Source organism: Lissotriton vulgaris, assembly GCF_964263255.1.
Source record: "Lissotriton vulgaris chromosome 8 unlocalized genomic scaffold, aLisVul1.2 SUPER_8_unloc_1, whole genome shotgun sequence".
Classification (NCBI taxonomy): Eukaryota; Metazoa; Chordata; class Amphibia; order Caudata; family Salamandridae; genus Lissotriton; species Lissotriton vulgaris.
In genome coordinates, this window is record NW_028240615.1 from 4466340 (window position 1) to 4481260 (window position 14921).

A 14921-nucleotide genomic window follows, 5' to 3' on the forward strand; every position below is an offset into this window, starting at 1 on the left:
GTAGAGAGCATTTTTCCAGTCTCAAATGGGCAGAATCGGCCCGTTTTTACATTCCAAAAAGCATGTTTCCAGTCGCATAGCCCACAATTTGGGTTTTGTGATTCGGCATTTGGAAGGGACGTGTTTAGGGCGTTTTCCAAATACCCAATTGTATTGATACGTACGAATGTTTTGTGACTGAATAGCGATTGCAAAACATTCACACTTTACCTCCAACTCAAAGTTGGTGGTAATGCATTCGCAAATCGGAAGGCGTCCTTCCCCTTTGTGAATGTTGGGAAAACATTTTTTTTATTGTTGAAATGCATCATGTTTTCATTTCAGCAAAACGAGTTGCATTTCCACAAAAAATAAACTTTGATTCAAAGGCAATCACAGACATGGTAGTCTGCTGACCTCAGAAGGCCACACTTGATGTGATGGCTGCGATTTCTAATGGGCGCAAACTGTGAACTACCTCATTAATATTCATGATGTAGTTTGGTTTGCGATCCACTAGGTATTGCAAGTATGAAGTAAAAAGTTTCATACATAAGGAAAAGAAATTTCCAAATAGCGATTTGGATGAAATCACAATTTGGAAATCGCTATTCCTATTCTTTATACAGCCGGCCCTAAATCCCCGACCCAAAAACGCTTGATGCACATAAGAACTAGGTGACTACTTAGATAGTCGATTCATCTTCAAATCCCAAGACCTCGAAAAATACTTTGAGGCAAAAATAAAGAAAGACCTTAAGCTAAACCCACAGTGGCTTAGCTGCTGAATCTAAGCCTCAACACTATGTAGAGTCCCGCAACCCTCAATCTACTGGTGAATTCGACAATCAATAGTGATTCAAGACACCGTCCTCCACTGAACTGATTCTTTACTAACAGTCTATCAATCTGTTTTTCCCTCTTTTGACCCTTTTCCCTTGAACACACGAATCCCTCAAGAATCCAACAATGCCCTCTTCTCCTTTACCCATTATCTCAGACCACGATATTCTCATTCAAATTCAACCGCTACAACTACATGAAAGAAATCCCAATCATACTGAATCTTTAATGCTCATTCAAGTAATATTCCTGATCCACCGGCCAATGTATCTTAGCTACAGACCATTGGATGCAAACTTATTGTGAGTAGTTGGCCTGGCATATGCGGACCACTAGTTATAGTGGGCACCTTGCACCAGTGCAAACAACCCAAATTGAAGATGGGTTTAAGACAACCTTTATGGAAAGCTATCCGAGTGGTAGCTATGGAGAGCAGCCTTCAGGCTAAGTCTTGAGGGAGTGTAAAGCAGCTTGGTTTAACAGATTATAACCTCTTGGATGACCAAATGAAAGGAGAACCACACCAGGTATATATAAATTATATGTATTTATTACTAAACACTCTCTACTAACCTCTTTATGAGATTAGATACCAAGATACACAATGTCAACACAATAGAACTTCAGTAAAAAGCACAATATACAATGGGTGCCAGGGGGAGACCAAACCATATATTAAGAAAAAGGTATAAGAACCACGACTTGACTAGACACTATGCCTATGGCACGTAGAAATGCTGGGACCCCAAGGAACCACCCAAGGTAGTGACACAGGGGACCCAAGGGGGACGTTGGCAGTGTGAGAACACCGCTGCCAGCTCGGTACAATCCTATGGGAAAGTCGCGGTTGGAAAATTAAAGATTAAGGACACTTCGGCGAGGACTTGGAGTAAACCCAGTTAGACTTAGAAGGTTCTAAGGCCAGCACCATGTGAGCACCGGAGTACTCGTGTTACCCTACCCAGTGAGGCCGGGTGCATAGGTGCCAATTGGTATCGGGAATTGTCGCTGTTTCCAATAGCGAGTTGCTGCAAAGTGCTGCTGCCGTGGAAAGGAAAAGTGTCCAGTGCGATCCAAGCCTGGATCGGAGATGTGAAGAACCTGAAAGCAGAGGGGACAGAGTCTGGGTCACTTCAGGGTGACCAGGGGCAGGGTAGACTAATGCCCATCAATGTCAGTTTTTCAGGTGCGAGGAGGTGAAGCTTCACTGCGCTGCCACGAGGACCAGGAGACATAGACGACGACTAGAGTCCGCAGGCGAGCTGTCCCATGAAGAATGTCGAGTGCTGGGAGGTCGGTGTCCGGATCAGAGACCAACAAGCCTTGGCAACAGCAACCCACGCGGTGAGAGTAAAAAGGCTTCAGGATGGACCAGCAAGGTCCAAGTGACTCCCCAAGCGATGGAGACTCAGGGCACGTCTGGAGCAACCAGGTAAGCCCGTTCAGAGCTACAGTACCCTTCTCAGGTGTTTTGAGGTGTTGATCTACCTCAAAGGTGCATTATGCAGCCGAATAGATGCGTTGGTTCCGAGAAGGTCTGTGTCGTCATCGAGAATGCCATTGACGGGGCTTGCAAAGCAAAGTTGGCGTTGAGGATGTAGTGCGGAGTCAGGTTATGTGCCTCTTCCAAAGAGCTGAAAGACTGCGATGCAGGGTCAGGCCTCATCATTGAGGCTGCCGTCAATGAGGGATGCATGAACCTGCGCCAAGGATGCTTCGCACAGTCAGGCTGATGCAATGGTTCCAGAGAGTTGCGATGCGAGTCTTTGCAACAGGTCCAATCTACCTAGCAGGGGCAATGCGTCAGTTCTGCTCGGGTTATCGCCATGCAGCAGAGGACAAGTCGGCTCTGCTGGATCCACAGAAGCTGGCAGAGCACCTTAAGCCCACTTCCAAGGGTCCAGGAGTGAAGTGGCACCACTTTGTAGGGCAGACTCACAGATGGCAGAGTCCAGGTGCAGAAGTAACGTTGTTGGAAGCCCGTTATGTCCCTGAGGCCTCAGATCAAAATTTTGTATTTTAAAATTATAAAATATTTTAAGAACTATTTGTGTTCCCCTCTATAATATATGTATATGAATTGTATGTATTGCCTTTTTAGGCATGATATCAAACTGTCAATAAACTGTAACTGAGTCCTTTTCCTTGGAGGATCTGGAAGAAGGGGAGTCCGGTTACCTTGCATAAGGGTGAAATGTAGACCTGCCTCTACGATTGTCCTGGGCTTTGGACATGAATAACTTCACCTTCCTCTCCTTGATGCCTCTGGGGTTCATTCCAAGGCAATACTGATACGGCTTCATGCCCTGGTCAGACTTCTTTATACGAGCCGTCGACTTTACAGCGCAATATTAGGCGCACCTTCTACACTGGCTCAATACAAATCGCGAATTACCCTATACAGTCACGTCAATTTGTTACCATTCTTGGGCCACTCACTGTATGATATTTACACAATTGCTCCCTTTGCGCTGTTCACGCTGTTCACCTTGTCACTTGTGTCGCCGCGTTTTTCACTTGTACATACTCTAGCACCAAGTGCAATCTGGTTGTCATATGATTTCTCTCATACAGTGTTGCCATAACTGTATAAATATATAATATTTGTTGAAATATATGATGAATAACAACCTAAACTTAATTGAAGTCTCCTTTATTTCTGCACCTGTAATGCTTCCTGCATACATGCCTAATTGTCTACAAAAATATTACCTGTTGGGATATTGTATGTTATTCTACCTGGTGAGACTTCAAACACCACAGACAAAAAACATGCTGTGTGCAATGGAAATTTGACGTTTACATTCTTTATAGGCTTAGAACCTAGAGTGCTTTGGAAGATAAATCCTAGCACTGCACAAAAAAGTTCGAATTTGCTGTACAAGGAAATCTCAGAAGGGCGAGCTCCAGATCAGCCTCGCAGGCATTGAAAGAAAGGGGAACAGTTGTAGGGGTGCCGAAAATGGGCACTGTATGGGCGCAGTGTTGCTAATGTGTTTCTGGTGCTGACAATGAGCAAGTGCCACCTACCGGCACAGAAAAACTACTAGAAAAGTGGTTATATCCAGGCTGGTGCCTGGGCTAGAAGGTGAAGAATTTGCAGGTAGAGTATCTATCAGAAATTAGCATAGGGCAAAACAAAGATCTACAGACTGGATGCTCTTTCTAAAAGAATTATTTTATCTTCATGTTGACTATCCACCATGAGCAAGGACGCCAGCTGATGAATTTATTACAATACTTCCACACCCAATCTAGGCTCACCGAACTGAGGAAAGCTGTGAAAGGAGCGTTGATATCCAACACAATCAGAGATTTATAAGCACATAGTTCTTTATATATTTTCTTTGTACTTATGGGAGCCAGCTCTCCATGTGCACCTGCATCGCTCTTGCTCCTCTCTTCTTGCTTTTTTCCCCTTTTTTCTGAGTGCCTTCTTCTTGCTTTCCCGTAGTTTTTCCTGCTTTCTCCTGCTTCCCCCCATTTTCAGAGATCCTTCTCCTCCTTTTCCCTGCTTTCTCCTTGCCTTTTCTCCCATTTGAGTGCCTTCTCCTTGCCTTCCCTTGTTTTCACTGCTTTCCCCGTTTTTTTAGGCCTTCTCCTGGCTTTTCCTCGATTCTCACAGCTTTATTCCCATTTTTTGAGAACCTTCTCCTTGCTTTTCCCTCGTTTTCACTGCTGTGGCCTTGCTTTTTCCCACGTTTTGTGTGCCTTCTCCTTTTTCCTTGTTTTTACTTTCTCCTTCCTTGTCATCCCCATTTGAGTGCATCTACTTGCCTTCCTTTGTTTTCACAGCTTTCTCCTGGCTTTCCCCCTGTTTTGTTAGAGCCTTCTCCTTGCCTTTCCCTCATTTCCACTGCTTTCTCTGCTTTGTCTGCTGTTTTCGAGTGCCTTCTCTTCCTTTTCACTCCTTTCTCCTTGCTTTCCTAACAAGACCCAGCGGTTTGAGTGAGCCTCCAGGAACTGAAAGCGCTTGGATACCTTGTTGAGTGATTAGCCGCACTTTGTAAATCCATACTGATTGATTGATTAATGGGACCCCCACTGTAAAACCACAACATTATTACTGTTTTGTTTTGGAATTACCAATGATTGAAGACTAAGTAAATGCTGATGCACATATGCAACATAACATGTTTTTTCTTCCCTCCTTTGTTTCTATAAAAGGTTGGATCACACAAATTAAAAAGTGTCCTAAAAAGGGGACAGATGGCAGCCAGATCCACTGCATCTGGCACATCAAACCATAACCACCGCCATTTATAGCAGAGTTTCTTTCCTTGTGCTCTAAAAATTGGAATTTCTCTCTGGGTTACCAAGGGACAAACTCCATAGACTTGACATGCCATCCAACAAATGGATGTCACAGCTGAAAAGCAAAGCCACAGCGTCTGCTGTTGCACCATGAGGCCACTGCACTAGGAAACACCTATCATATGTCCCATATGTCTTAGCCTCCTGTTTGGAAGAGCACAGACGAGAGGAGGGTCAATAACCCAAACTCGCGATCCAGGAAAATGCACAAAGCACAAAACTGTCTAATACAAATAGGTTCTGAATATTGCTTTATAAGACTTAGGAGACCTTAGGGCAGATGTGGCCTGTTGCTTGGTCTAGGGGTGTTTGTTAAGGTATCTGAGCTAATTGGTAAGCAGACCACAGCGATGGTGCCGTCTTGGTGGGGTCAAGCTCAAACAACGTGATAAACATCTTTTTCCTCACAGAAACTGAATTCCCTCTCACAGAAACCTAGCTCTCCACCATCCCAATAGGAATGGCTGGACCTGGTGGGAGAGAGTAATAGAAGGACACTCCTAATCAGGATTAATTTGTTCCAGGGATGGCCCATCTAAAGAGTTCTAAAATGGATTTGACCAAGAAATAACATGGGCAGCACCTCTTTGTTTAGTGACATTCTAGTTTACCTGAAGGCTTTGTGATAACATCAGAAGTTGGGATGTACACCAAGCTGAGATGTCGACCAGAGGGTGGGTCTCCTTTGACAATCTGATCCATAGGGATAGGAGCAGAATGGGTAGAAGTTTGGGATACTGACAGCTCATCTTTGGAACAGCATGGGTATCCTCTCCTTGAAGAATTTCCCAAATAAAGCACTGTGATTTGCAGATCTGTGCTGGCAATTTATTACATTTGCACCAGCACTGTGACAGAACCTGTACAAGGCAATATTTGTTAACTTGGTGTGCACTTAGAGCAACGGATACATTTGCAAACTGGAGGATATCGAGTTTGCAAAAACCCAGGTGGGCCAATCCAAATAAAGTATATTTCTGAGTGTATTACTCATCAATTGCAGTCAATTTCCCAGAATACAGTCAACTATCAAAAACTGATAGAAACTGGCATGGTCTACTTCATTACCAGGCGCCCGGGAAGAAAGGTATTGTGAGACTCAGTTGCTGACGCAGATTTCACCCAATTTGGATGTTGGGCACTTGCTGATCAGAACAGCGATTTGAAATTAGTTTGGGGGAAAAGCAAATGCCCTGAAAATGTTAAAAAGGGTCTAGCTTTGGAGGTGGTTTAAAACCAAAACACATCACAAGGATTATTACCTAATTGTTGACTGCAAATAAGCAACTGAGTTTTGGGACTACAAAAAGCATAAAAAGGGTTTATTTATTGGATTTCCCTTGCTAAGGTCCGTTCTCAAAATATGGTTGCAACAGGTAGCTTCAAGTCAGGAAATGTGACCAATTTAGCACTTAAAGCAACATCTTAAAGCTTTTCACACTGCAAATACCTTGGTAAGAACGAGATGGGCCTTCTCTTTGACATAGCCTCTGTGTGAGAGATTTTGATGCTCCTAAATCTGGGACGGGTTATCACAAAATACACCTATGAACCGATTTTAATTGATTGCATGATATGCTGTCACATCAACCGTGGCATTTGGTCAGCAGTGTGCTGTTAATCAAAACTTAAATACAACTGTTCATCCATCAAAGTGTCACTGTTTTACTACATCAGATATCCTGCTACATCGGCATGGGTATTACAGATGCAGACGGTTTAAGGTTAACTTTTTGAATACACAGTACAGTGCAATGGCGTCTACGGAGTTAAGCGTGCATAAAAATGTGGTAGTGTGTAGCTGCTGGGATCAGTGCTTAACTTGTAAGAAAGTAAGTACCAGGGCCCTCATCAGGAGGCCACTGCAGCTTGACCACCCATTGTCCCTGTCAGCACCGCCAATGCCATAACCAACACAACTTCTAACAACCACACCCTACAACTGTGACAATTCAGATTATTCCAGGTCCCCAGAGCTATAAGAGTATCTTCTGCAGCAGGTGTTAGTCATTTCTAATGTACATTGAATTAATAAAGAAATGCGGTTGTGTTGTTGTATTCATCTCTAATTTAGAATAACAGCGTCACCATATGGAAATCTGTCATAAGTGCTGGCGTTGCCAATTAAGTACCGATGCCAGGCACTGGAAACCACCTGCTCAAATTAAGCACAGGCTGAGATAGATATACGGATTAAAGCATATGCTGTGGAAAACAGTCTGAAAAACGGTAAGCCATAGATTTGAATTGGAGCAAGGCCAACTAAGGCTTTCGTCCTTCATGATCAACGAAGTACTATTATTTGGTTGATACACATCTGGCCATGTGAGAATACTAAGCCCCTGTAAAACATCTGTGAGGCAGGTGCAATCTTGCATAACTTCACGTTATGCTTTTTCCACAAAAATCCAGAAATTGTGCTATTACAACATGATGCGTAATTAAAGGCCTTTCACAGGGAAAATGTTGTGTAAATTCACAGAAACTACATGAAAGACGAGAACCCGCGCAACTGTTTGTGGTACTTGTGTTCTTTTTTACATTTTAAAATGCAAAATGCATCTTTGTGTCCTAAACGGTCTTGTGTACGCACTTCATGCTACTATATAACACGAAATGCTAGTTTTGCATTTTACGTAGTTTTGCTGAAATTTTACGCAATTACATAAAAGCAGATTAAGCAAATTTCACACAACCCCAGACATTATTATGACAAACTATTATTAATGTAAAATTAAAGCAGACATTTCAAAGGAACACATCAAAAACTGTCATAGCAATCAATGAAGTTTCGAGGCCAAGTGCCCAGCAATATTGTGCAAGCTGTTATAAATGTCATTTAATGTCACAGGAGCTTTTGACTGCACATCTTTCACACTCATGTCTTTTATGCATGCTCGGAGTCTGAATGTCAGCCTCAATAAGACACCCAATTAGTCACAGAACAAACAGTTCCCCTCACTTACCAGGAAAAACATGCGCTGTTGTAAGCCTTTCCCAGAGAGCTTGCTGAGGCTGCCCAGCCTAATGAACTCCTTGAAAGAAAGCAAGAGAAAAGGCAGGTGTTAAATTGCCCAGTACAAGCAGGGTTGGACAGAATGTGCAGACACTTGGTAAATATTAGTGTTAGCTCAAAATGCCATTGGGTTTTCTTTTCCAAGTGCTGTTATTTTCTCGAAAATAAAATAGGAACCTGGATTAAAACAGTAGACAGTTCCTTTTTGCTTCCTACCTCCCTGAGCAAAGGCGCACAAGAATCTCAGTACAGTTATAAGTGCATTTTTTGGTCAGTGTGTAGACATATGCAGTATTTACGCCAACAAAAGTCACTAAATGGATGTCACACTATAGACAAGCATTGGCATAGCTAATAGGTCTCGCATTTGGGACCTTATAATGTCTAGCCATGCAACAGTTGATGTTGTTGCACCAAGGATATTCTGCTGCGTAACTAAATACTTATAGGGTCCAAAAAGCGAGACCTATTGGCTATGCCAATGCTTGCTTGTTTTTTTGATGCTGTTTTCTTTTAAGGAAACTCGACCCACTCCCTCCCAGGCATCGAACACATATTTACAAAGAAACTCCGAGAAGAGCCTGCCTGCTGCACTGACGGCAGGTGGTGTGTCTCTGGTGGAAGCGTGCACTGATGGCTGGTGGTGTGTGCGCCCTGTGAAAGCGTGCACCAACGGCTGGTGGTGTGTGTGTGTGTGTACCTGGTGAAAGCGTGCACTGACGGCTGGTGGTGTGTGCCTGGTGGAAGCATGCACCAACGGCTGGTAGTGTGTGATGGCTGGTAGTGTGTGTGCCTGGTGAAAGCGTACACTGACGGCTGGTGGTGTGTTTCCCCAGTGAAAGCGTGCACTGAAGGCTGGTGGTCTGTGTGCCCACTGAAAGCGTGCACTGATGTCTGGAGGTGTGTGTGCCTGGTGAAATCATGCACGGACGGCTGGTGGTGTGTGTGTGTGCCTGGTGGAAGCGTGCACTGACGGCTGGTGGTGTGTGTGTGCCTGGTGGAAGCGTGCACTGACGGCTGATGCTGTGTATGCTGGTGGAAGCATGCACTGACGGCTGGTGGTGTGTGTGTCTGGCGAAAGTGTGCACTGACGGCTGGTGGTGTGTCTGCCCGGTGGAAGCGAGTTTGCAAAAACAACAGGTGATGGACCGAATGAGGATCAATGTCACACATTCAACCCAGTCAAAAGATCTGGGTCCTAATCCATCGTTTTTTTGCACTCCACACCACCCTGGGTAAGACAATGGCGATATGCAAATCAGCTCTGACCCTGTGCCCCATGGGAACAGTCCAGTCCGAACTACAAAAGCCATGTCCTTCCCAGAACGGAATCAAGCATCCGAGGACCGGACCGGTTTCGAGGTAACACCTCTCATCAGCCCGGCTAGCTTGACTCCAGTGGTGTGGAGTGCCTGGGACCCACGTCTGGGCATCCCCAGTACACTTCTAGCGAGTTTGCAAAAACAACAGGTGATGGACCGAATGAGGATCAATGTCACACATTCAACCCAGTCAAAAGATCTGGGTCCTAATCCATCGTTTTTTTGCACTCCACACCACCCTGGGTTAGACAATGGCGATATGCAAATCAGCTCTGACCCTGTGCCCCATGGGAACAGTCCAGTCCGAACTACAAAAGCCATGTCCTTCCCAGAACGGAATCAAGCATCCGAGGACCGGACCGGTTTCGAGGTAACACCTCTCATCAGCCCGGCTAGCTTGACTCCAGTGGTGTGGAGTGCCTGGGACCCACGTCTGGGCATCCCCAGTACACTTATAGCGAGTTTGCAAAAACAACAGGTGATGGACCGAATGAGGATCAATGTCACACATTCAACCCAGTCAAAAGATCTGGGTCCTAATCCATCGTTTTTTTGCACTCCACACCACCCTGGGTTAGACAATGGCGATATGCAAATCAGCTCTGACCCTGTGCCCCATGGGAACAGTCCAGTCCGAACTACAAAAGCCATGTCCTTCCCAGAACGGAATCAAGCATCCGAGGACCGGACCGGTTTCGAGGTAACACCTCTCATCAGCCCGGCTAGCTTGACTCCAGTGGTGTGGAGTGCCTGGGACCCACGTCTGGGCATCCCCAGTACACTTATAGCGAGTTTGCAAAAACAACAGGTGATGGACCGAATGAGGATCAATGTCACACATTCAACCCAGTCAAAAGATCTGGGTCCTAATCCATCGTTTTTTTGCACTCCACACCACCCTGGGTTAGACAATGGCGATATGCAAATCAGCTCTGACCCTGTGCCCCATGGGAACAGTCCAGTCCGAACTACAAAAGCCATGTCCTTCCCAGAACGGAATCAAGCATCCGAGGACCGGACCGGTTTCGAGGTAACACCTCTCATCAGCCCGGCTAGCTTGACTCCAGTGGTGTGGAGTGCCTGGGACCCACGTCTGGGCATCCCCAGTACACTTATAGCGAGTTTGCAAAAACAACAGGTGATGGACCGAATGAGGATCAATGTCACACATTCAACCCAGTCAAAAGATCTGGGTCCTAATCCATCGTTTTTTTGCACTCCACACCACCCTGGGTTAGACAATGGCGATATGCAAATCAGCTCTGACCCTGTGCCCCATGGGAACAGTCCAGTCCGAACTACAAAAGCCATGTCCTTCCCAGAACGGAATCAAGCATCCGAGGACCGGACCGGTTTCGAGGTAACACCTCTCATCAGCCCGGCTAGCTTGACTCCAGTGGTGTGGAGTGCCTGGGACCCACGTCTGGGCATCCCCAGTACACTTATAGCGAGTTTGCAAAAACAACAGGTGATGGACCGAATGAGGATCAATGTCACACATTCAACCCAGTCAAAAGATCTGGGTCCTAATCCATCGTTTTTTTGCACTCCACACCACCCTGGGTTAGACAATGGCGATATGCAAATCAGCTCTGACCCTGTGCCCCATGGGAACAGTCCAGTCCGAACTACAAAAGCCATGTCCTTCCCAGAACGGAATCAAGCATCCGAGGACCGGACCGGTTTCGAGGTAACACCTCTCATCAGCCCGGCTAGCTTGACTCCAGTGGTGTGGAGTGCCTGGGACCCACGTCTGGGCATCCCCAGTACACTTATAGCGAGTTTGCAAAAACAACAGGTGATGGACCGAATGAGGATCAATGTCACACATTCAACCCAGTCAAAAGATCTGGGTCCTAATCCATCGTTTTTTTGCACTCCACACCACCCTGGGTTAGACAATGGCGATATGCAAATCAGCTCTGACCCTGTGCCCCATGGGAACAGTCCAGTCCGAACTACAAAAGCCATGTCCTTCCCAGAACGGAATCAAGCATCCGAGGACCGGACCGGTTTCGAGGTAACACCTCTCATCAGCCCGGCTAGCTTGACTCCAGTGGTGTGGAGTGCCTGGGACCCACGTCTGGGCATCCCCAGTACACTTATAGCGAGTTTGCAAAAACAACAGGTGATGGACCGAATGAGGATCAATGTCACACATTCAACCCAGTCAAAAGATCTGGGTCCTAATCCATCGTTTTTTTTTTTTGTCTAACCCAGGGTGGTGTGGAGTGCAAAAAAACGATGGATTTGGGCCCAGATCTTTTGACTGGGGGAATGTGTGACATTGATCCACATTCGGTCCATCACTTGTTGTTTTTGCAATTGCCGCCCTAAGTGCGCTGGGGATGCCCAGACGTGGGTCCCAGGCACTCCACACCACTTGGAGTCAAGCTAGCCGGGCTGATGAGAGGTGTTACCTCGAAACCGGTCCGGTCCTCGGATGCTTGATTCCGTTCTGGGAAGGACATGGCTTTTGTAGTTCGGACTGGACTGTTCCCATGGGGCAACAGGGTCAGAGCTGATTTGCATATCGCCATTGTCTAACCCAGGGTGGTGTGGAGTGCAAAAAAACGATGGATTTGGGCCCAGATCTTTTGACTGGGGGAATGTGTGACATTGATCCACATTCGGTCCATCACTTGTTGTTTTTGCAATTGCCGCCCTAAGTGCGCTGGGGATGCCCAGACGTGGGTCCCAGGCACTCCACACCACTTGGAGTCAAGCTAGCCGGGCTGATGAGAGGTGTTACCTCGAAACCGGTCCGGTCCTCGGATGCTTGATTCCGTTCTGGGAAGGACATGGCTTTTGTAGTTCGGACTGGACTGTTCCCATGGGGCAACAGGGTCAGAGCTGATTTGCATATCGCCATTGTCTAACCCAGGGTGGTGTGGAGTGCAAAAAAACGATGGATTTGGGCCCAGATCTTTTGACTGGGGGAATGTGTGACATTGATCCACATTCGGTCCATCACTTGTTGTTTTTGCAATTGCCGCCCTAAGTGCGCTGGGGATGCCCAGACGTGGGTCCCAGGCACTCCACACCACTTGGAGTCAAGCTAGCCGGGCTGATGAGAGGTGTTACCTCGAAACCGGTCCGGTCCTCGGATGCTTGATTCCGTTCTGGGAAGGACATGGCTTTTGTAGTTCGGACTGGACTGTTCCCATGGGGCAACAGGGTCAGAGCTGATTTGCATATCGCCATTGTCTAACCCAGGGTGGTGTGGAGTGCAAAAAAACGATGGATTTGGGCCCAGATCTTTTGACTGGGGGAATGTGTGACATTGATCCACATTCGGTCCATCACTTGTTGTTTTTGCAATTGCCGCCCTAAGTGCGCTGGGGATGCCCAGACGTGGGTCCCAGGCACTCCACACCACTTGGAGTCAAGCTAGCCGGGCTGATGAGAGGTGTTACCTCGAAACCGGTCCGGTCCTCGGATGCTTGATTCCGTTCTGGGAAGGACATGGCTTTTGTAGTTCGGACTGGACTGTTCCCATGGGGCAACAGGGTCAGAGCTGATTTGCATATCGCCATTGTCTAACCCAGGGTGGTGTGGAGTGCAAAAAAACGATGGATTTGGGCCCAGATCTTTTGACTGGGGGAATGTGTGACATTGATCCACATTCGGTCCATCACTTGTTGTTTTTGCAATGCCCGTTGGAAGCGGCACTGACGGCTGGTGGTGAGTGTGCCTGGTGGAAGCGTGCACTGACGGCTGGTGGTGCGTGTGCCCAGTGAAAGCGTGCACCGACGGCTGGTGGTGTGTGACGGCTGGTAGTGTGTGTGCCTGGTGAAAGTGTGCACGGACGGCTGGTGGTGTCTGTGTGTGTCTGGTGGAAGCGTGCACCGACGGCTGGTGCTGTGTATGCTGGTGGAAGCATGCACGGACGGCTGGTGGTGTGTGTGTGTGTCTGGTGGAAGCGTGCACTGATGGCTGGTGGTGTGTGTGTCTGGTGGAAGTGTGCAAAGACGGCTGGTGGTGTGTGTGCCTGGTGGAAGCGTGCACTGATGGCTGGTGGTGTGTGTGCCTGGTGGAAGTGTGCACTGATGGCTGGTGGTGTGTGCCTGGTGGAAGCGTGCACCAACGCCTGGTAGTGTGCGACAGCTGGTAGTGTGTGTGCCTGGTGGAAGTGTGCACGGACGGCTGGCAGTGTGTGTGTGCGTGGTGAAAGTGTGCACTGATGGCTGGTGGTGTGTGCCTGGTGGAAGCGTGCACCGACGCCTGGTAGTGTGCGACGGCTGGTAGTGCGTGTGCCTAGTGAAAGTGTGCACGGACGGCAGGTGGTGTGTGTGTGCCTGGTGGAAATGTGCACTGATGGCTGGTGGTGTGTGTGCCTGGTGGAAGCGTGCACTGACTGCTGAGGGTGTGTGCGCCTGGTGGAAGCGTGCACTGACGTCTGGTGGTGTGTGTGCCTGGTGGAAGCGTGCACTGACGGCTGGTGGTGTGTGTGCCTGGTGGAAGCGTGCACTGACGGCTGGTGGTGTGTGCGCCTGCTGGAAGCGTGCATTGACAGCTGGTGGTGGGTGTGCCTGGCTGGTGGTGTGTATGACTGGTGGAAGCAGTGTGGAGAAGTGTGGCTCAGGGGTTAGAGGCGGCAGACCCGGAAGCTGAGATCGGCCCTGGACCAGGGTTCAATTCCCCGCCTCGGCTGGTCTTGGGCTAAAAATTCCACGGACTCGATAATTCTCGCTCCGGTGCCTTCTCGACTCACGGGTTCACACTCTGCGACTCTGGGCAATAGCTTGCTTAATCTCCACAACGGCCCCTCGCGGCGGGATGCCTGGCCTTCACCTTGTGGATACCCTGCCGGGGTTATCTCACAGGGGAATACCAGGACGGGTTCCCTAAGCAAGCGCCGGGAAACCCACTGCGGGTAGCTGTGCGCTATATAAGCTCAAATACATTTAAATTTACATTTACATGGAAGCGTGCACTGACGTCTGGTGGTGTGTATGCCTGGTGGAAACGTACACTGACGGCTGTATGTGTGTGCCCGGTGAAAGCGTGCACTGACGTATGGTGGTGTGTGTGCCCGGTTAAAGAGTGCACTGACGTCTGGTGGTGCGTGTACCTAGTGGAAGCGTGCACTGACGGCTGGTGGTGTGTGTGCCTGCTGTAAGCATGCACTGACGGCTGGTGGGGCGTGTGCCTGGTAAAAGCGTGCACTGATGGCTGGTCCTGTGTGACGGCTGGTAGTGTGTGTGCCTGGTGAAAGTGTGCACTGATGGCTGGTGGTGTGTGTGTCTGGTGGAAGCGTGAACTGATGGCTGGTGGTGTGTGTGCCTGTTTTAAACGTGCAATGACGGCTGATGGTGTGTGTGCCTGGTGGAAACGTGCACTGACGCCTAGTAGTGTGGGTGCCTGGTGGAAGCATGCAATGACGGCTGGTGGTGTGTGTGTGCTTAGTGGATTGTGCACTAACGGCTGGTTGTGTGTGTGCCTGG

The 14921-nt window shown here is 47.9% G+C and overlaps 1 protein-coding gene across 3 annotated transcripts in view; it reads right to left on the minus strand.

The window, feature by feature from the left end:
* FARP1 (FERM, ARH/RhoGEF and pleckstrin domain protein 1) overlaps positions 1-14921 on the minus strand; it is a 576707-nt gene that overhangs the window by 40266 nt on the left and 521520 nt on the right. For all 3 annotated transcript variants that reach the window (XM_086947879.1, XM_086947877.1, XM_086947878.1), the window contains exon 20: positions 8103-8171. In XM_086947879.1, the coding sequence (XP_086804005.1) occupies positions 8103-8171 (69 nt within the window). The remainder of the gene's footprint in view (positions 1-8102; positions 8172-14921) is intronic.